Source organism: Mastigoproctus giganteus, chromosome 2 (genome assembly GCF_048544385.1).
Source record: "Mastigoproctus giganteus isolate SK-2022 chromosome 2, ASM4854438v1, whole genome shotgun sequence".
Taxonomy (NCBI): Eukaryota; Metazoa; Arthropoda; class Arachnida; order Uropygi; family Thelyphonidae; genus Mastigoproctus; species Mastigoproctus giganteus.
The window spans coordinates 21,699,110-21,723,152 of record NC_143576.1 but is presented as its reverse complement, the minus strand read 5'-3'; the positions used below and the strand labels follow the sequence as shown (position 1 = coordinate 21,723,152).

The 24,043-nt window shown below is 37.0% G+C and overlaps 1 protein-coding gene across 1 annotated transcript in view; it reads left to right on the top strand.

Annotated features, from left to right (window-relative positions):
- Positions 1-24,043, top strand: part of LOC150089209 (apoptotic protease-activating factor 1-like) — a 188,646-nt gene that overhangs the window by 6,767 nt on the left and 157,836 nt on the right. Inside the window, exons 2-4 of the mRNA XM_090389882.1 lie at positions 4,969-5,110; positions 8,512-9,313; positions 15,499-15,743. Coding sequence (XP_090246008.1) covers positions 4,969-5,110; positions 8,512-9,313; positions 15,499-15,743 — 1,189 coding nt within the window. The remainder of the gene's footprint in view (positions 1-4,968; positions 5,111-8,511; positions 9,314-15,498; positions 15,744-24,043) is intronic.

Sequence of the window (24,043 nt, the reverse complement as noted above, 5' to 3'; positions counted from 1 at the left end):
TTTTATTGCTGAAAAAAAAAACTTCCAAACTGTCGTTGTGGAAGTTGCTAACTTAAATAAATTTTTTGAAGAACCTGACAAAAAATCTGATCAGTATGGGCTTTGCACACCCAGAGTCCTGAGCTGATATCATCATTCTTCTCTTTCTTGGTGATTCCCTTCTACTTTTGACTCTCTCTCTCTCTCTCAGGGTACCCGGGAAATTTTGTTTGGCTGGCGCAGCAGGTTCCCTTGCACCATATAGCTAATAATAATAAAAAAATCTTTTGAAACGAATGGACAGGTGAAATGGAAATTTTTTTTTTTTTTTTTTAGCTGATGCTGAATAAGCTTGCTTTCTTGCATCATATGCCTCTGCTAATGCCAAAGAATTATCTGAACGACGGTGATTTCCCTTCCCGAGTACTGGATATGTAGCTGTCCCACTGAAAAGCCAAAAAAAAAAAAAAAACTGGAATGAACTGATGTAGTTGCAATCCGTGTTTTTTTATATGCATAAATAATTTGCAGAATGAACTGCTCTTTAGATAATCGGAATTTGCATGCCAGGATGCCTATACATTTAAAATATTCGCCTTTGGCGACACTCCTCACGAAAAATATTCGTGGAAAACATTTTGTTTTGTTAATTTTGTCGAGCAGTACATAACACGAAATTAAAATTTTTGTTTAGCACATTTGACACTTTCTAGAACCAAAATCTGTTAGAAATATATTAATATTAAAAACAAACAGTGCACGACAGTATGTGTGTTTAAATTTTGGCCATCACAACTTTGTCTAATTTGTCCATGCAGTATCACCATTTGTTTGCTTGATAACCTTTCGTTTAGTCACGTGGAAAGTTTTACTGCTTTCTGTATGGAAACTTTGGTGTAACCGAAACTTGAATTATACAAAGTACGGATATATGTTTTGAGGACAGAACTGTATATTATCATTTTGTGATTGTTTATGAACTGTCTATTATTCAGAAGTAGGGAAGAAATGTGAGATACCAAATGTAATTGGCCTTGGGTAACAAGTCAAATCATGTATTGTATTTTTATAATGATTATCCGTATAAGAAAACTGTTAAAATAGGTAAGTGATAACGAGTTATTCGTGCACTTTTTTTTCCTTTTTTTTTTTATCTTAACACGAAAAGCATTCTTTAAATTTAAACAATGTGACTGCACCTTTCTTAGGAAAACTTGGCATTTGGAATTTCAGAATTTCACCAGGAAAAATAAGGTCATGATGTGGCCATTTATTTTATCAGTTTGCCGATTTTCTATTTGAAAGGTCTACCCAATATCCCTGGAGAAAAACTGAATTTCTCACCCGGAATCAACTTTCTTGACCACAGTAATGTGTGTGTTGAGCCTTAAAAGTTTCTGTCATTTAAATGCATTTTCTAAAAAGGTGTGAAAGGATTGTAACCATCATTATAGCAGCCCTTATTGCGCAGTCAGTAATTATGAATTAATTTTGGGGGAATTTTCTTTTCAGTGCTACTCTGTCTTGGCATTAGTTAATTAACAGTTTAACTATTAGCTTAAGAATCATGGATATACTGTACATACATGTATATTCCTAAAGTTTGAGATATTCACAGTTGTGTAACCATTGTCATTTTGTCCAAATTTAGACATTCCTAATATTTATATTGAACACTGTGACTGCTGTTGAGTCTGCTAGGAATAGACTCAATTTGTAATTTATTAGTTACAGATGCTGTCAAACAACAAGCATCACCTCATTAATATCATGTAATATTCGTTACTTTGATTGACAGTTGCATAGTATGCAGGCGCTTTGAGTGAATAACTGTTATTAATGGTTGTCAAAATACACAATATTATGGCAATATATTAACTAAATTAAACTTAATTGTCATATATCATTTTTGTAGTATTAGAATGGCCAGATGATGTAAGAAAGGAAGTTAGTACACCTTGTTTTAACCCCCCCCCCTTATCATTCCTCTCTCTCTTTCCCCCTTCCTCTTCCCTTAATATTGAACATTAGCATAACTGCACTTAAAGTTTTCAGCACTTTATGCTTTCATTCAAGCTTTACCCTATGTTTATGATGCTTTTCTGCATGCTTTACTACAATGTTTTCAGTTGCACCTTCAGACCCTTCTGTATTCTCTGTTTTTCATTCAAGCAAAACAACCAAAATTTGTTGTATATACTTATTTTTGTGTGTTTATCTTTGTAGGTCCCCTTTCCTCTCTTGCTCAAAGATGTCTAGTTGCAAGCATTGCATGCTACTGCTCTATATTGCATTCAGAAAAGAGTGACCAACTTGGTCACTCTTTTCTGAATCCTCCCAAGAGGCTGTGCCTGTTTTTCTGATATGTATTAATAAAAATACATTGCTTCAAGTGTAATTTATAATTATACATTATAGACTACACTAGAAGTAATTTATAATGAATAATTATAAATACCAATTTATTAGTAAAGTTGATAAGACTTTATGTGGGGTTCTGTCAGCGAGGGACAGAAATTTTGTTAGGTTAGAAAAAGAAGTACTTATCCCATTTCACAAATCAAACCACATCTTGAATGCTGTATATATACAGGTTAGAAAATTTCATTTTAGAAATATTGGCTCCTTTTGAAGGTGCAGGATAGAACAGTATGACTAGTTGTGGATGAGAGGTGTTATTCTTACAGGAAGAGAAGAGACACCAGCTTTACAAGTTATATTGTTTGGAAAAAATCGTGCCTGATCTTAATGAGGTAGCATTTAAGACCTTAAAAGTGTTGAGTAAATCTAATGCTAGGGTATATCCTCTTCAAAGATGACACAAACATATATGAAGTTTTCTGAGCAGTGCATGCAGGCTGCAAGAGTAGCTCATGGGATTTTGTCAATGATATATAGGAATTTTGCTAGCAAAGATAAGGAAGTAATTATCCCCTTGTATAAGGCAGTGGGCAGGCCACATATTTGAGTACTGCATACAGGTCTGAAGGCTTCATTTTAGGAAGGATGTAGAGCTACTGGAACAAGTACAGATAAGGGCAACGAGATTGGTGAGGAGAACAAAGGGTTGTTCTTACAAAGAAAGGCTTAAGTTCTGCAAATTGCAGCATCTGGAGACTGGGCACCTGCGAGGTGATCTGATTGAGGTGTATAAGGTCTTGAATGGTTTGAGAAAGCTCAATGCTGACATGATTCTTCCTCTTGCTCAGATTCCGCAGCTCAGGCAGCATTAATTCAAATTGAGGAAAGACAATTGTAGAATAGATGTGTGGAAATTTGCTTTTAGCTGGTGGGTGGTTGATTGCTGGAACAAACTTCCATCTGTCGTTGTGGAATTTGATAGCTTAAATAAATGCAAGGCTGAACTAGACAAACTTTCGGAGTAAATGGATGGGTGATGGAAGAGTTTTTTTTTTGGTTGATGCTATATAAGCTTGCTTTTTTTCATCATATGGCTCTACTAATGCAAATGCTAACATGGGAACATAGATTCAAATTAAAGAAAGATAACAGAAAGGATAAATAAATAAATTTTCTGTGTAATCTCTTCTGGCCCTATGTCCACATTACAAGATGAAAAATACAAGAAAAATTACTGTATTTAGTGGTCATGAACCACATACACGTTTAATTCATGTCAAACATGTGTGTCCCACCCCCGTATTGACCGCTCAGCTACGTTAACAGCAATCATTTACTGAAACAAATTATTACCTAGTCTTGTAGAATCAGAAATATGATTTATATTTAAAGAGGGATTACATAAATATTTGGACAAAGTAGATAAAATATAAAAAGTAGGGAGATGGACTTTAAAAAAACAGCAGATACTATATTTTTTGCTGCAGCATTCTGCTATTTAAGCTCTAATTTTTTTATTTTTTTTATGAAAACCCCAAACACGAAAGGTATCAAAACCTATAGTACTTAGTACCGTGCATGGGTTGAAGGAGAAGTATGGGGGGAGGGGAATGCCGGAAACTTTGCTCTAGAGACTAAACATGGGTTTCACCACTTCAAGCCTCCAATAAGCAAAGTGGTAGTATTTCACCGGTTGATGAAAGTCATTGTGGTTTTTAAAATTACAGAATTCCCCAGTCAAGTTTTTTTGAATTAAACAACAAAAAAATGGTCAAAAATGGAAAATGTGCACCTTAAAAAATTTATTTTTATTCCTGATTGGAGAATAAGATTAAAAAACATTACAAACAACAGTCTTATTATCTAAAAAAAAAAAAAAAAAAATCCTTGATTGCCTTAAGGTGAAATTTTGGAATTGCAAAGTGGGTAACATCGAAGGGCACCAAAAACACAATGGAAAATTGAGAATGGTGGTATGGCAGCACCCTTTTTACTCTTATACAGAGCCTAAAAGAGTTTTTTTTTTTTTTTTTTTTTTTATGGGTATACTTCTCTAGTTAAAAAATAATTAATGATTAATCTGGGGTAAATACCATAGTTGAGAATACTAAAATTCACACAAATTGAGGGTGGATCAAGGATAACCTAGACTTATTTTTTACAAAAAATGCATATATACCAGGATCACCAATTTTATTACTATTTTTCAAGGTATTTCCTCTATCTACAGTGATGTATTTTTGTCACTACCCTGATTTTGGTATCAAAAAGTGAACAATTTTGAATTATTTCTTTTAAATTTTTAAGGGGAACTTTTTACACTATTTAACTAAGTGGATCAAAACCCATTGGTGCAACCAGTTACAGATTAATAAGAATAGTGGCTAGGGCAAGATATCTTAAATGAGCTTCCCATTTAAGCTTTCAAATTGCAAGTTAGAAGAAATAACAGAACCCTCGTGGGAAAAATTACGGGAAGATCCACAACCAACAAAGATATACTTGGTATTAGACTTGATTAAACAAATTATTATTATTTTTTAAATACTATTAGATAGTATGCTGTGCATCCGAGTTTTTATATGAACCAATTGATGATTCATAACTTTCATAATTTTTTTTTAACAGGTTTATGGATGCGATACAGAGAGTGTGTTTGCTAAAGGAGCGGGAAGCTATTTATAGTGATCTGCGACCAAAGTATATAATTCCTTATCTAATTAAAGATGGAGTTTTAAGTTTTGATGAACAGCAAGAAATTTTAAGTGAAGTATGTTAATAATTTTGAGTTGAAATATTAGAATGTTTTGATTAAACTCCCAGTTTTCAGATATTTCCAAGATTGCATTTAGAAGTGTTTGAAAGGCTGATTTAAAACTTAATTGCTACACAGTTTACTGCATTATGCAATTAAATGTCCTTAGAAAAGTGTACATCCAATCACTAGACTATTTGTTGTTGATAGAAATTTGCATGCTAATTTTTGAAATGTCAATGCAATAAAAACTTCTAATTAGTTTCTTACAGTGAACTACTTGTCAATTTTGCAGCACACCTGGAACCCTGTGGCACCATAAAGTTGCATAACAGGTTGGAATGCTAATTAGGATTTTTATTTGTGTTAACGTTTCAAGAATCAAATAATTTCATTGCTAGACAGAGGAATGATCTTAATGGAATGATTTTACATTGGAATTAGCAGTTGAATGTCACATTAATTTTGCATATTTTTTAGGGCATTATTTGAGTTTGAATTAGTTGACTGCCCATATATTATAGTGTGAATCTACTAGATCTTCACTGGAAAGTTACTGTCACATTTAGAGATAGTCCTGTTCCAGAAATTGCTGGAAACTGTAATTGTTGGTTTATATGTGAGATATATCTTCCCTGTCATAAAGAAGTACTGTTTTTCTGTACTGCTGGTTATGATTTAAATTATTGCCTTGTGATGGTTTAATATGGTAATACATGTTTTCTGAAAAGTTTGCTACATTCAAAGGTATTTGAGAATGTGTGTTATAAATATTAAGAGTTTTTATTATAATTGCATACTTAGTGTGCTAAGTTGAACAAATCCTGAATTCTTAGATAGGTTGGACAGGTGTTGTGGGAAATGTTTTTTCTTTGGCGGATGCTACATAAGCTTGCTTTCTTGCATCATTTCCACCCCCAATAATAATACTAATCTCCAATCCATAAGGACTTAATGTAATCCAAGGATGCTTCCATAATTACAGACCTGTTAGTTTAACTTCTGTTCTAGAGAAAATAATGGAGTCACTGGTTAAAGAAGCATTGCAGGATTATCTAGACAAGACTGCAGTAATAATTGAGATACAGCATGGGTTTGTTAAAGTGAAGTCTTGTCAGACAATTTCATTAAATACTGTGATGTGGTCACTGGATGTAAAAAAATAATTTTGATATCATATACTTGGATTTTAGGAAAGCTTTTGATACTGTAGCACATGGAAGACTACTGTACAAATTGGAGCAGTATGGCATTAAAGGCTGTTGCTGCTATGGATAAATAGATGGTTGAGTGGGAGAAGACAGAGAGCAGCAACAACGGACACTGCTCTTCTTGAACTAATGTTATTAGTGGAGTCCCCGAGGGTTTGGTATTGGGCCCATTGTTGTTTTCTCTATTTATCAATGATGTTGATGAAGGTATATCAGGCTTAATGTCCAAGTTTAATGACAGTAATGATAGTATGCTACTGCAACAGGATCTGGAAAAGTTGAGCAGATGGGCTGAGAGGTGGCAACTGAAGTTTAACATTGACAAATGTAAAGTACTGCATATGGGTAGCAGTAACCCCAGAGTAACCTATCAACTGGGTATTACTACACTCAGGGTACTGGAGAATGAAAAGAATCTGGGGTAATTGTGCAGCCAAATATGAAGTTTTCCGAGCAGTGCAGAAAAGCTGCAAGCCAGTGGGTGGTTGATTGCTGGAATAAACTTCCATCTCTCGCTGTGGAAGTAGACAGCTTAAATAAATTCAAGGCAGAACTAGACACACTTTTGGAGCAAATGGACAGGTGAAATGGGAAAGTTTTTTTTTTTTTTTTTTTTGGCTCTTACTGTACAAGCTTGCTTTCTTGTATCATATACTTATGTAATGCTAATTTATGCTTCCTCATGTGTGTAATCTCATCAATAGGAAGAATGTCATTCACATTCAGCTTACACAATGCATTCAATGCCTTAAACATCCTGCCGGTGCCTATTCCACAGACACTGCAATTTGCTGAACTGAAGTATTTTGTAGGTAAGAGCACTCTTTTGTTCCCTTCACCAGTCTCATTACCGTTCTCGGCACTTATTCCAGCAGATCTACATCCTTCCTAAGGTGAGACCTCCAGACCTGTATACAGTATTCAAGAAGCTTCCTAACCATGGCTTTGTGCTGTAATAGCTCGAACCCACAGTCACACAATATTGCTTGAGTCACAAATGCTGTGGGCACTGGTGGAAGATGACTCCTTTGGCCAATTTTCATGCTTCTTGATCTTCAATTTTGTGCAGAAATGTCTCAGTAGGTTAGAATAATACTTGGCATTGATAGTGAGACCCTATTCCAGAAATTCAACCATGGTCACTCTTCTGCATCCTAGAAGATGGGTGCCATGACTTTCCTAGCTGACTTCTGTACTTACCACTTTTTTAGGAATTGGGGGGGGGGGAAGAGGAATGCTGTTTTAATTGTTCTTTTCTTTCAGAGTCAAAGTTGTGCACCCATGTTTCATCCATAATGACATACTCTCCCCAAAAGTGAGTTTTATTAGCTTAAAAATGCAGCACAATCTCATGACAGCATCTAACTCTTTCTGCTTCTGATCTGCTTTAGGGACTCACCTTGAAGAAACCTTCTTCATTCTTAAAACATTCACCACAATATCATGAACTGCTCGTAGGAGATTTTGAATGTTTTCAAAGTGCTTCAATTTTATTCTGTGGTCTTGCATGATCAGGTCATAAATTGCATCCACATTTGCAGTTGACATGGTAACAGGCCTCCCACTGCAGGGAGCATCTTCAACACTGTCTTGCCCACGCTTAAATTCTGTAACCCAGTTTTTGACCCTGGTATATGAGGGACAGGATTCCCCTAATGTTTGCTGCACAACTTCATCCCTTTCTTTTGGTGATTCCCTTTAAATGAAGATACCCAGTGACTGCATAGTGCTTGATTCTCTCAACAATTGCTGTTTTCATTCACCTTCCAGATTTCAACACCCTCTGTAAAGGAGAATAATATATTTACAAACTTGAAATTTTCTGTGAACACAAGAAGTCACAGTACAGATTAACAATATTGTTATTCAAGAAAATCTTTATTTTCTATATTGGGCTGAAAACTTTTCAACCCCTTCCATGTATAATTGAATAATATTGTATATCTCAATTATATTGCTAAATTTATATTGTAGTCATTACAGAATTACTGTTGCTGCCCAACATTTTATGTTGTACTGTTTATTTCGTCTATGAGTGCTTCCTGTGTAACTTAGATGCTTTCGTACAGTGCTATGAGGAATTTGCTTGGAATAGTTTTGTTGTGGGCTTTATTACAAAGTACTTTATTACAAAGTTTATATTTGTGTTTCTTTACATTATATCTCTAAATGTAGCAATTATATTAGTCTATTTTTTGATTTCAGAAAACATTTAAACGTCAGACAGCCAAGTTAATAGACTTGCTCCTAAAAGAAGGTTCACGTGGTTTTGATAGTTTTGTCAAAGCTTTAGAGACAGATTATAATTGGCTTGCTGAGAGATTGCAAAACTGCATTAATAGTGGTTATCAAGATGAAGAAAATAATTATATTTATGAAAAACTTTTAGCAGGTGGCGTGCCATTCCAAACAAATAACTTTGTGTGTAGAAAACTTAAGCAGCAAGAAATATGTGATAAACTGGTTAAAGTTGCAACTTCAGAATATAGACGTGGTTGGGTAGTACTGCATGGTATGATGGGATGTGGGAAGTCAGTTCTTGCAGCAGAAGTTCTTAGAGATATTCATCTCTATAATGAATACTTTTCTGGTGGACTCTGGTGGGTAGCTGTTGGAAAGAATGACAGTCAACCTAATGGATGCTTACTTATTAAGATGCAGAATCTATGTGATAAATTAGATTCTGGTAAGCATGCCTTACCAGCTACAGAGGAATTAGCAACTGATAGATTAAAAACAATCTTTAGGCAAAATCAGTTTAAAAATGTACTCTTAGTTTTAGATGATGTGTGGAACTGTCATGCTGTTAAGGCGTTTGATGTTGGTATTCCTGTAATGCTTACTACAAGGGATATGAGCATAGTCGATGGAGTTTCTGGGTTAAAAATGTTCGTCTCAATGAATGGATTTTCTTTAGAAGAAAGTAAAGACTTGTTAGCAATGTCAGTAAAGGTTACACCTTCAGATCTGCCATCTGATGTAGAAAAAATTCATGTGAAGTGTAAAGGTATGTGATTTGATTTGTTTTAAATAATATTTATTTCTTTGTATAATGCCTGTCTGCTATTGAAAAAACAGGATCATGAAATTGTCATAAAACTTCATTAATGTTTATTAACTTGGAATATTTGAATAGTTATCATAATTTTCTGAATACCATCTACACTCTGATCTTTATGAATCAATATTTAGGTTGAGTAATCACCACATATAATATACACCTAGACCAGAGATTCCCAACCTTTCTCAGTTCACGGCACCCTTACTTAGCGTCCCAGTAATTTTTTCACGGCATCCCTAGGCCAAAAGAAGTACCTAACACAGTGGTTTTCAACCTTTTAATATATACCTATATAATAATTTTATTCTTTATATAGAGGTACTAAATAAAGATCAATTATAGATCACAAAATTAAAAAGATACGGTGCAATGGATATTGTACCATACCCTTTATATAGTACCCTTTTATAATGAAATAAATATATAAATTTCAAAATAATAATAATAACTTTAAGTAACTTAAACCCAAATTACAATGCACCCCAAGAATGTTGTTGAGACACCTTAGTGTGCTGCAGCATCCCAGTTGAAAACCACTGACCTAGACTTTTACTTTTACAGCAAAGGTAATTCTCTTTATAACAAACAAGTTAGTGTTTGTAACGTTTCTCATTTCAAATTTGTCTAATCACAGAACCTCTTCACTCCAATCTGCAAAATCTGGCATTGTAAATTCCTGTATATCATTGACAAAACCTCATGATCTGTCCTAGCAACCTGTCTGTACTGTTCAGAGTATGACTTGTCTGACTGCACAACTACCCAAGGTCCTTTTCATTCTTCGCTACCTGAATGTGGTGTCACACAGATGCCCCTACCCATATGCAGTGGTTTGCATTTTTCAGTGTTAAACCTCTCAGCCCATCTGCCTTATTTTTTAGATCTTGCAGTAGCATACACTGATTACTGTGATTAACCACCCTGCCAGCCTTCGTATCATCTTCACACATACATTAAGCCTGATATGTCTTCATCAATGTCATTAATAAATATTGAAAACTATAATGGGCCTAGCACTGAATCCTGGAGGAACTCTCAGTATGTTCATTGATAACCACTCTTTGTCTTCTCCCCTCTAATCAGCCTTCTCTAATATTCTTTTATCGATAGCAGTAACTTGCCCCTAATTTCACACTGCTCCAATTTCTACAGCAGTCTTTTGTGTGAAATAGTGTCGAAACCTTTTCTGAAATCAAAATATATGATGTCAAGATTATTTTTTGTATCCAGTTCCATTTTTACTGGATCATAGTATTCAATAAGATTGGTCAGACAAGATTGCCCCTTCAAAAATCCATGCTGTGACCAATCTGATGGTTGTGCATTACTTTTTTAACCAGTGAATCCATAATCTTCCCTGGAACAGAAGCAAGCTAACAAATCTGTAATTACTCACATCATCCCCCCCCTTTGTGAATTGGTGATACATGTGCACATCTCCAGTCCATAGGGACCTTCTCTGAAGGATGCTCTCATAATTATGGCTAAAGGTTTGCTTACCTCGTTTGCTGCCTCCCTTCATGTAATTGGTTTGATTCTATCCACCTGAGGTGCCTGTTTTATATTTAGCTTCAGCAATTTCCATTCCACTTTTCTCTCAGTTATCACAATATCATTTAGCTCCCTGTTAGAATTTCATATACTTCTGGCATCCGCATCCCTAAAAAAAGTGCGTATGTGCCCTGTACACCGAGAGATGTTTTATGTGAAAACATCTCTGATGAAGATCAGAACCATTTTAAAAATGAACAGCAAGAACTGAAGTTGTGAACAATGTAGCATTTTATGCTCACGCCTGCTACTTACTCTGCCAAATCAACGTCAGTGACTGAGTTAGTGTCATTTAGGAAGTAGTGGGCGTGAGCTTATGCTCATGCCTGCTACTTCCTAAATGACATAAATGTCCATTCAACTTACATTGTTCATCTGTTTTACTTCAGTCAAAAATAACAATGTAACATTTTATGCTACATTTTTATATAATGTTTTATACTCATGCCCGCTACATCAACATTCATTATTTTATTTTATTTTTTTATGGCTGATATTGTATAAGCTTGTTTCTTTGCAGTAATTGCCAATACTACTACTATCACATTCTTTGGATGTGATTTTGGAACTGTCATATTTTTGGATGTGTTCAGTATTTTTATGGTCTTCTCAGTGGCAACTCAGCCAAATGAAAATTTTAACAGAAAAATAAATTGCAATCTTCATTATCACTTTGACACCCATTGGAGTTCTCAAGTAGATATTCTTCAAACAGTTGCGATATATTCGTTCTCTCAGACTTGGAACTTAATGCATTTCTGAAAATATCATAAATCATAAAATTAATTAATTAATTATTATTAGCCATGTGGTACAAGGAAGCCTGAGGCTTTTGCTGCACCAGCCAAAAACAAATTTCTGAGTTACCGTGTGTGTGTGTGTGTGTGTGTGTGTGTGTGTGTGTGTGTGTGTGTGTGTGTGTGTGTGTGTGTGTGTGTGTGTGTGTGAGAGAGAGAGAGAGAGAGAAAACAAGAGTCAGAAGTAGAAGAGAATCACGAAGAATGATGATATCCAGCTCAGGACCCTGGGTGTGCCAAGCCCATACTCACAAAATGTGAGCCCATGGGGTAAAATCATGTTAAGTTCATTATAACATCAGATGTATGGGTTACAGTCCAGGAATTCAAGCTCAGGCTTTTTTTTTTTTTTTTTTTCTTTTTCAATATTTTAACTCCTATTACATTATAATTTTGTTGTATTTATGGTAAAATCAGATCACTAAAGTATTAGTACATGATATAGTATTACAACTGTTTTAAACTATTATTTTGTAAGTAGAATATAGCCTCATTCCATACATAGCATTGAGAAACTAGGCTTGCTATTTAGTACATTGACCTTGTATTGTGGAGACACTTCATGATTAATTGCCTTTGTATTGCACTACTCAGGGGTCTGTGGCAGATGGGAGCTGGTCTGTGGTTGGGTCGCAGGGGAGGTTGGGTGGGCGAAGGCCAATTGCGAGAGGTCTTTGGTGGGGGTGCTGGGGGAATGGCAGGGATTTCTTTGTTTGTATGAACTCTGAAGGGAGGGGGATGGATCTGATTGGTCCACTTGATGTCGATGGTTCCACTATTGATGTTCCTGCTCGGATGGTGGTCAAACAAGTGAGTGTTTTGCATCTGTATTCACGCATGAGGGTTGTTGAGGTTTGTAAGTGGCAGAAGGTTGTCAAATTGTAGCAGGGTGCTTGATGATTTTGTAGTGGCTGAGAGTGGGGTAGAGGAGAGGTTGTTAAGGTTGAGCATGGGAGGAGCGCCTAGGGTGGATGGGATCTGTCCAGTTGTATTGGAGGAAGTGGCGGAGCAACTAGGCGGGCCCTTAGCCGTAGTTATGGGAGCAATCTTCGGCTCTGGGGGGGACCCCATGGACTGGAGGTGCGCAGGTGTGCCCCCAATTCGCAAAGGGGGATCGAGGGGTGACGCGAGTGGTTGCAGACCGGTTGGTTTGGCTTCTGTTCTGGGTGGTCACTGGTTGGAGATGCATTGCGGGATCATCTAGACGGGACTGCGGCAATGGTTCAGACACGGCATGAGTTTGTTGGGGGAGGGTCTTGTCTGACAGGTTTGATAGGATATTGTGATGTGGTTGCAGGGGAGCTGGATGCAAGGAATAGTTTATATATCATGTATTTGGATTTCGGGAGGGCTTTTGATGCTGTTGCGTATGGAGGACTGTTGTGCAGATTGGAGCGGAGTGGTGTTGAGGGTGAGTTGCTGCAGTGGATGGAGGGATGGTTGAGTGGGAGAGGACAGAGGGTGGTGATTGGTGGGTGCTGCTCTTCGTGGACTGGTGTTGTTGGTGGAGTCCCGCAGGGTTTGGTGTTGGGTCCTCTGTTGTTTTGTGTATTTGTGAATGATGTTGATGAGGGTGTGTTGGGCTTGGTGTCGAAGTTTGCAGATGATACGGGGGTTGGCAGGGTTGTTGGTGACAGTGATGGTGGTGTGCTGCTGCAGCAGAATCTGGATGGTTTGGACAGGTGGGCTGGGGGGAGGTGGCGGCGGCTGAGGTTTGGCCTTGACAAGTGCGGAGGTGCTGCGTATGGGTGGAGGTGGCCCCGGAGAGGTGTGCCAGCTGTGTGGTGCTGTACTTGGGGTAGTGGAGAATGAGGGGGACCTGGGAGTGGTTGTGCAGTCAGATTTCTGAGCAATGCAGCCGGGCTGCCAGAGTGGGTCGTGGGGTTTTGTTGGTGATATATAGGAGTTTTGCTGGCAGGGAGAGGGAGGTGATTGTCCCTCTGTATAGGGCAATGGTCGGGCCACGCCTTGAGTGCTGCATACAGGTCTGGAGGCCTCATTTTAGGAAGGATGTAGATTTGCTTAAGCGTGTACAGAGAAGGGCAACAAGATTGGTGAGGGAAATGAAGGGATCCTCTTACCAAGAGAGGCTAAGTTCTGCAAATTGCAGTGGCTGGAGACTAGGCACCTGTGCGGTGATCTGATTGAGGTGTATAAGGCCTTGAATGGGTTGAGCACGCTGAATTCTGATGGGATCCTTCCACTTGTTCAGATTACAAATCTAAGGGGGCATAAATTCAAATTAAGAAAAGACAGATGTAGAATAGATGTGCGGAAATTTGCCTTTAGCCAGCGGGTGGTTAATTGCTGGAAAAAACTTCCATCTGTCATTGTGGAAGTTGATAGGTTAAATAAATTTAAGGAGGAACTGGACAGGCATTTGGAGGGAATGGTGTGATTTATTTATTTATTTTTTTTTTTGGCTGATGCTGCATAAGCTCATACACTTGCTTTCTTGCATCACATGCCACAACTACTACTACTCTAAATAAAAAGCACTGCTCTATTGGAGAACTACGTTGCTATTTATTTAAAGCGTGTGCCACCTGTAACCAGGTTTTGACCTTTTTGGGATCTCAGACGTGGTAGGTAGTCATTGTGAAGATTTGAACCCACTCATCACTGCATTTTTCAAGCCTTCACAGTACCTTCCTGCACACTGACGAGATCCCAAAAAGGAACGAAACATATGTATGAGTAGTGACATACACCTTAAATAAATAGCAATATACTTCATTGGAGCATTGATTTTTATTTAGACTAGTGTAATACCAATGTAACTTTTGATGAAGTGCTTCCATGATGATACAGTGGAACCCCTCATAACAGACTTCCACTTAACTGACTCATTGGATTAGCCAGTGCTTGTTCCCCCTTCTCTCTTTAAAACATACTTTCTGATGGTTACAGCCCCTGCTTTGAGCACTAGTTCAGCATGCTTGTGGCTGCTAGGCTAGTATAGCACACTGTGCTTCCTGAGAGGTCAGTTGTATGTTTGTTCCTAACCATGTTTGTACCACTAAATTTTATTTGTTGTTTTAATTACAGTAGATTATTTAATTAAATGTTAAATTATAAAATATTTCATCCATATTAATGAAATATACCTGCATGCATACTAAAGACATTCATTACCCATAAATTAAATGACATACTTAGTGTAAAGGCATCGTTTTTAATTTTGCCTAGCATCTCCAATAATGATCTCAATGATTGGGAGGGCTTATGTGTACATTTGGTAATAAGTATAATAGATGGCAGTATTATATAGAAAAATTAGAAAAGGGACAGATTTCTCACATTCGAAGAAAATCAGATAGCAGTCAGGACATTACAGAAGCATCAATCTTATGGACACAGTTAATCATTTACATTTAGTCTATATTCTTAATATATGATAAGGAGAGATGGAAAAGCAGCGAATTGTTTCAATGTATTTTATTAATTCGTTGATGAAACAGGTGGATGCCCTGTACATTTCGTCTTTAAAGACATTCATTGTAAACCAACATGATCATCAAGAAAGTAAGGAGGAAAAATTGGCCTGCATACTTGTGGTAGCAGCAGTACATCTTCACATGGACAAGGCTTCTGGATTGGCCTTGTCCATTTAGAGAATTACACCACTTGTTCTTCCTGTACATCTCAATATTATTTTGTCTGCTCGAGTTATTTTGCAGCTTTTTGAAATTGAATTTATTATTAAATTCATTCGATTTGTTTAAATATGCTTTTTTTCAAAGTAAAAAAAAAAAAAAAGTATGAATTTTATTTTTCGCTTAGGATCTCCAATAATGATCTCGATGATTGGAGGGCTTATGTCTACATTTGGTAATAAGCATGATAGATGGCAGTATTATAGAGAAAAATTAGAAAAGGGACAGATTTCTCGCATTCGAAGGAAATCAGACAGCAGTCAGGACATTACAGAAGCAATTAAATTGAGTATAGAAACACTTACAGAACGAGAGCAAGAATGTTACATGGATCTTGCTCTTTTTATTGAAGATGTTTATATTCCAAACAGGGTAAGTGGTGTGCTTATTTTTTAATCAAGTAATAGGGGTTAAATTATACACACAGCAAAATTTATTTAATGGGAAGCTTTACTTCCACACACGTTACATTGTTTAAGTTTGTGTGCAAAGTGGTAAGTGGTAGTAAGATTTTTATTTTATAGATTTAGGGTTGCTAATTGAAGCTGCTTGTCATATTATGAGAAACCACCAAGCTTCAAAACAGCTATAACAGTAGTGCCTTGACTTTTTAATTAATGCCGGGTTTGTTCCCGCTATTAAATAAAAATGTTTAATTAATAAATAATTAATTAAACATTTTTATGGATTATTTCCATTAAGAGATAACTACAGTTTAAACCAATCTTATGTTATGATAATTACTTTTATAAACAGTGTCATATTCTGGAACTTATACCCTTGATCACATGCACTACTCATATCAGTGGTCAGGATGTAGAAGCAGGTAAGTGAAGGGCATTCAGATGCCTTGAAGGGATATGTATGGGTTTTCTCTATAATAAAGATTATATTTATTTAAAACACCACAACATTGGTTCTTGATTGGTCCATCAGAGAGAGAGAGAGAGAGAGAGAGAATTAGTAATCTACCCTATCCTCTAAAGATCAGTCCTCTTGTAATTATATATGCTGATTTTAAACTCACAAGTAAAAAGAAAAATAAATAATAATAAAAAAAGGCATTTTTATTATAAATTTATATTTTGCTGCTGAATAGATACATTTATAATGCATTTGTATCACTCCCCATATTTTTATTTATTGTCAAATCTTTAAATTTTCTTATATTCATAGCCTCTTTAACTTTTATTTTTGATATAATCCTTTACAGGGGCGGGGGAAGCAATTATATCCCTTTATTTGAATAAATCCCACATGCACTATGATTACTGCCACCTAAAGGTTCCTCTACTGAAAGATTCTTAATATATGATAAATCATTGCTGATGATCAAGAATATTGCTTTCTCTTGTTGCCTTGCTAATATGTTTGGCGAAGAATGCAGTCACCCAGCAATTTGAGATATGTTTTGCTACTTAGTGATCTGCCAACCATTGATTTTGCTTGACATCTTTCTCTGGAAAGTTAAAATTCTCTGTTATAAGACATTCTAATTTGCTGGTCTACTCTTATTTGTGTGTAAAATTTTTCATTATGCTCATTGCAGTCATTTCGCTTATAACTGATTTCAACCCTGACTTCTGTTTTCCCAGTGTTTATATCACACCATCTTGACTCAAAATTGTGCTATCATTCTGTTTATACTGGTTATATTGTTTTAGAGACTATGTGCTTCTTAACCAGGAGCATTGCATTGCCTCCCCCCACCATTTCATGCCTGTCTTTCTATACACATTATAATCAACATATTCAAATTTTGTAGTTCCGCTATCAGAGTGGCACCACGTTTCTGTTATGCTTATAATGTCAGCATTTGATGCCTTAAGCAATACTTCAGACTCATCAGATTTATTTACTATACTGTAAACTCCCTCCTGTTTTGTGGTCGTAAAATTCCAGACACTTTCAAATCCAGTCCTACCTTGCGGATCTTTCTCGACATTGTCTCACACTTGTTTGTTAAAGCCTCAGAATTCCTATGCTAACATCATTAGTATCAACACATAAAACAACATCACATTTTGTGCCCTTAAAAAGTGATAGTTTTTCTAGAGTATCACCAACTTTTGCCCTGGCATACATACACTTGTCCTATTATATAAAATATTCCCCGTTTCCCTGACAATATGGTCACTAAGAATAAAATCTCCTGTTGGACCTGTACATGCTGCACATGGTGGTCATGCTGTACATCCAAATGCATGAGGGTTGTCTAACATTAAGGTAGGAAAATTAGTGCTTGTTTAGCCTCCCAGATTTTATTCCTTCGAGCTCTGTCAATCAAGCACTCAAATTCACCCAACAAAATGCTGAACTTTTACTTAATACTTAATTCTCTCTCTCTCTCTCTCTCTCTCTCTCTCTCTCTCTCTCTCGCACGCATGCATGCGCGCGCACACACTCACACACGCACACAGATCTGCATAGAGTAAGGCCTGATTCATAGGAGAACTGCCTTTATAGTTGAAAAGGTTTGATCCTTATACCAGTGATCTATCCCAATGTGTATGTGGTCTGTAGGAGGTCAGTTTACCGATGTTAGGCTTACTCTGAGGAAGCCTTTTCAGTTCTTTGTGGAGTTAAAAAGTTTATTTTCAAAATGAAAACTATGCATATAAATTCTTTCAAAATACCCATTCTTATTTTGATTTGAAAGCTCAATATTAGAGCAGTATCATTGTCAAAAATCAAGTCAAAATTAATTTTAAAAATAATTGTGAATAGATAACACATTTCATGTACTGGAAAATTTCATGGCACATTAAAAAAAAAAAAAGGCCTTGAGATCAAGATTCCATCAATAAAATATTCTTGCGGAATCTGACTTTTTTTTTTTTTTTTCTTTTTTTCTTTTTTATTATGAAAACCCCAAACACAAAAGGTATTAGAACCTATAGTACTTGATACTTTGCATGGGTTGGCAGCTGAGAAGACAGAATTTACTACAAAATGCAAATTTCTGTAGATTGTAATTTTTCGAAAATATGTGCAAAGGAAGATGGTTCCTGAGAACAGAATTAGAAGGGATAAATGAGAAAGAGAGAAAAGTGTTGTGAGCCTATTTGCAAGTAGAGTAGATTGAGTTCTTCAGCCAGTTCATGCGGGGGATGCCTACAACTTTTGCCTGATTAGCTAATTACGGCTTCGAATGAAGAAGACTAGAATTGTTCTAGTCATTAATTGGTATTGAGCCCAGGCCTCTCCAAATGAGTGGCAGAGAGCAATGTATTATGCAAACTAGGCTGCCACAGAAGGATAACATTTATGTTAATGTAAGGAAATGTGATAAAAATTCAGTTTAATATGAATTACAGTAGACTTTCAGAATAATGGCACCTTTGAGGATTGCAGGTGCTGTTATTTTGATTTTTCCATTATCTAGAAAGTTTTATTTTTAATATATTTAATGGAAATAATGAGGCTAAATAAGAAATAAAGAGATTAAGAATGCAATTTTATTATCTGCACATAAAAAACATAAACATGTTGACGATCCAATGTTATATTCTGCCATTAATACTCTCCTATAATGAGGCTAAATAAGAAATAAAGAGATTAAGAATGCAATTTTATTAATTGCACATAAAAAACATAAACATGTTGACGATCCAATGTTATATCCTGCCATTAATACACTTCTATCTACTGTCCGTTCTATTTTCTTTATGTATTAAGTTTAGTCTCCATGGCAGCACAGTAGTATCATCACCATTCTCCCCACACTGGGTGGAAAAGGCCCATTTCAAATCCTGTCGATGACACGAGGAACTTTTATGGGTTTTTTTTCACTCTGTGGCTGAGTTAGTCGGTCTCAGGCATAGATAGCAAGATTTCCCCCCCCCAGAAACTGGGGTTTTATCCAACAAACCAAGCAACTTTACCAGAGAACACACACAATTTATAGACAGAGTAAACATGGGATATGTAAGAAATTACCGGGTGGCCCTAATGTAATAGTTTGGATTATATCAAGTTTGTCGCTAAGCTTTAATATTGTTCTAATCTTCTTCTCTGTATGAGATTTATTAACTTTAGGAGCCGTAGTGAGGGGTTTTTAATTTAAAATAAATGTAAAACAGCATAATCTGTGATATCAGTACAGAATTCACTTTCAAAATGGCAAACATAAACAAAACATCTGGTGAGTATGAGCTTGGGAGAACTAAGGGGGGGGGGTGATTCTCCAATTCATCACAGCCTAAAAAAATGTGCAGTTTGTGAAATGTTTGCCAAACTTTCTGGAACAGAACAAGTACAAGTAGCAGACCGGGCTAGCCGAATGGGTAAAGTACCTGCCCGGCAACCCAAAGGTCGCGGGTTCGATTCCCGCCTCGGGCTTGGATCAAAGTACTGCAAAAAACCTTGGGAGGTGCAATATGGCCACAGAAGCTGATGCGCCAGCAACTACCAAATCAAAAAAAAAAAAAAAAAAAAAAACAAGTACAAGTCACTGTTGCAATAAAGTTGTGAGTTAGGGTTGAATTTGAAAGTGTCTGCAATTCTGCCCAGACACGATTCGGCCCTGGAGGGAATGTGCAAGGCTCAAGGGGTAGAATTTTTTTCAGCCTGGTCTGTGCTTGTTAACAGGAGAGACTGCTTCTATAGGGATGGGATACACTTAAATAGAAAGGGTGCAAGAATATTTGCAGATGCTATTGAGGCAGTGTTAAGTGGGTCGGAAGACTGCTAGCTTCCTTTGCTGCCCCGTGTGAGAGGCAAGCAGAGAGGGTAATACTCTTGATCTGGTAATCAGCAGTGATCATTCGTGTATTAAGAATTTGCAGATAAAGGAACCACTAGGTGGTAGTGATCACTGTACTGATGTTGATGTGGGATTTACTTAAAGATATAATTACCATCAGAGGTAAAGGAAAGGGTTTTTGCTTCCATCAAGGTGATTACAGTGGTCTCAGACAGTTTTTAAATTTTGTACAGTGGGATCAACTGATGATGTTACCAACAGCAAATTCTAAGTGGGAAGCATTCAAGGAATTAATCGTGGAAGCTACTAAAAGTTTCATACCTATTAAGAAATATTGTTCAAGGTTCAGGCCTAAATGGTTGTCAAATGCACTAATGAGACTTGTGGCAGAGAAGAAAAATGCACAGGATGCATATAAATTATCAGGCGGCACAGTTGCCTATGGCAGATATAAGATAGTGTGTAATCAAGTTATAAAAGAGATCCGGCAGGCGAAGGCAGATTAAGAGAAATCTTTGGCAAAGGATGTAAGAAAAACGGCAAGGATTTCTTTACTTATATAAACACTAAAAGGAAGGGATGAATCTGATCGGTCCACTTGATATCGATGCTTCAACTGTTGATGATCCTGCTCAGACAGCAAACAAACTGAATGAGTATTTTGCATCTACATTCACACATGAGGAGTTATTAAGGTTTGAAAATGCTAGAAAGTTATCAAATTGTAGCAGGGTGCTTAATGATTTTGTAGGTGGGCAATAGCAGCAGTGCGTAGCACACGCTTCTTGATTAGACCAGGGTTCGAGCCCGTGACTACCAAATACGGAGGATGTGGAAAGGTCAGGGAATGACCACCGCACTTCCCCGGAGCAATATGGCCTTAGTTGCTAATTCTTCTAAAAACCAAATAAACAACAACAATGATTTTGTAATAACTGAGAATAAAGTGGAGGATAAATTGTTGAAGTCAAACATAAGAAAGGCACCTGGGGTGGATGGGATCTATCCAGTTATATTAAAGGAGGCGGCAAAGCAACTAAGCAAGCCCTTAGCCATAATTATGAGAGCATCCTTTGATTCAGGCGAGGTCCCCACGGACTGGAGATGTGAAAATGTATCCCCAATTCACAAAGAGGTATCGAAGGGTGACACAAGTAATTACAGACCAGTTAGTTTAATTTCTGTTCCGGTAAAATAATGGAGTCACTGGTTAAAGATGCATTGCAGGATCATCTAGACAAGACTGCAGCAATAATTCAGACACAGCATGGGTTTGTTATGTCTGACAAATTTGATTGGGTATTATGATGTGGTTACAAAGGAACTGGATGCAAAAAATAATTTTGATAACATACACTTGGATTTCAGGAAAGCTTTTGACATTGTTGCGCATGGTAGACTACTGTACTAATTGGAGCAGAATGGTATTAAGGGTAAGTTGCTACAATAGATAAAAGTATGGTTGAGTGGAAGAAGGCAGAGGGTGGTAATCAATGGGTGCTGCTCTTTGTGGACTAATGTTATTAGTGGTGACCCACAGGGTTCGGTGTTGGGTCTGTTTGTTTGTTTGTTATTTGGTTTTTAGGAGCATTAGCAACTAAGGCCATATTGCTCCGGGGATATGCGGTGGTCATTCCCTGACCTTTCTGCATCCTCCGTATTTGGTGGTGACGGGCTGAAACCTCGGTCTAATCAAGAAGCGTGTGCAGGTGTTGGGTCCACTGTTGTTTTGTATATTTATCAATGATATTGATGAAGGTATATCAGGCTTAGTGTCAAAGTTTGCAGATGATACAAAGGTTGGCAGGGTTGTTAATGACAGTAATGGCAGTGTTTTACTGCAACAGGATCTAGAAAATTTGGACAGATGGGCTGAGAAGTGGTAACTGAAGTTTAACATTGACAAATGCAAAGTACTGCATATGGGTAGAAGTAACCCCAGAGAAACGTACCAACTGTGTGGTACAACACTTAAAGTGGTAGAAAATGAAAAAGACCTGGGAGTAATTGTGCAGTCAGATATGAAGTTTTCTGAGCAATGCAGACAGGCTGCCAGGGCAGGTCATGGGGTTTTGTCAATGATATACAGGAATTTTGCTAGCAGGGAAAAGGTGATTGTCCCTCTGTATAAGGCAATGGTCAAGCCATGCCTTGAGTACTGCGTACAGGTCTGGAGGCCTCATTTTAGGAAGGATGTAGAAATGCTTAAATGTGTACAGAGAAGGGCAACAAGATTGGTGAGGGGAATGAAGGGATCCCCTTACCAAGAGGATCCCTTCATTTTTCCTAAATAGTCACTTACTACTGAAAAGGTTGTTGTTGTTGTTGTTGTTATGTGGTTTTTAGGAGCATTAGCAACTAAGGCCATATTGCTCCGGGGATATGCGGTTGTCATTCTCTGACCTTTCCATATTCGGTGGTCACAGGTTTGAACCCCAGTCTAATCAAGAAGCATGTGCTATGCACTGCTGCTCCTGGCTGCGGAGGTGCCCATTGAAACGGATGTTGGTTTTCGCTTCCATAAGGATACAATAGAAGCTGTGAGTTTTACGCAAGTGTCACCTGTGATTAAATTACATCTTCACATCTAGACACCTGACTTGTGTCTTGGTTGCTTGCTTCAATCCTGAATACCACTGCTTGGTTGCTTACTTCAACCCTGTGCTACTTAAGCTTCCAGCCATCTAAAAGTTGATTTAGTTTTATGCATGAATTTTTATTTAAAATTTTGCTAAATTGTGATAACTTTAAAATCTGGAGACATTAGACCTCTACCCTTTGTTCCCTGCATAATTGAGCCTGAATCAAATAACTGATTTTAAAAATAGCTTGAACGCCGTTCAATGATAGCCAGGCCTTTTGTATCTGCTTATTGGACAAAGGATAATCACCATTCCAGAAGAAAAAGCTTTCCTATATCCAGAATATATATATAAAATATTTAATAGAGTGCTAATATATATTTATAAGCTTAAAAACCTCCCCATTGACTCTTAATCTCACTGTTCACAGAGACCTTCAAGAATATAATCTCTTCAGACATCAAGATACTACTATTCCTTCTGATATCTTTAAGAATAGACTCTATGGCAAGATGTACCAGAACAGTAATCTGGGCTTGAAGGTGTTCCAACATACTATTATGATATTGTCCTAATAAAGTGCCACTGTAATTATTCAAGATATGATTAAGAATGAAGGTTTGTCTATTTAGATGCAATGTGATAAGATATTATGGTATGCGGGAAGTAAAATTTATAGCAAATCTGTGGATGCGAGATTGAAATGTGGCTAGGAGCAATAAGATATACTACTATAATATGATATTGCAGGAGTTAGCATTAGCATTAGCATTAGTTGAGGCATATGATGCAAGAAAGCAAGCTTATACAGCATCAGCCAAAAAAAACAAAAAAATCCTTCCCATTTCACTCATCCATCCGGTCACTCCAAATGTTTGTCTAGTTCAGCCTTAAATTTATTTAAGCTATCAACTTCCACAACAACAGATGGAAGTCTGTTCCAGCAATCAACTACCCGCTGGCTAAAGGCAAAACTTCTGCACAACTATTCTACAACTGTCTTTCCTCAGTTTGAATCTGTGTCCCCTCAGGTTCTTAATCTGAACAAGCAGAAGTATCCTGTTTATGCACTGAGCCTGCTCAAACCATTCAAGACCATATACACCTCGTTAGGTCACCACGCAGGTGCCTAGTCTCCAGATGCTGCAACTTGCAGAACTTAAGCCTAACTTCATAAGCGTACCTCTTTGTTCCTCTTATCAATCTTGTTGCCCTTCTCAAGCAACTCTACATCCTTCCTAAAATGAGGCCTCCAGACCTGTATACAGTACTCTAGATGTGTCCTGACCATTGCCTTATACAAAGGGATAATCACCCCCTTGTCTCTGCTAGAAAAATTCATGTATATCATTGACAAAACTCCATGACCTGCTCAGAGAACTTCA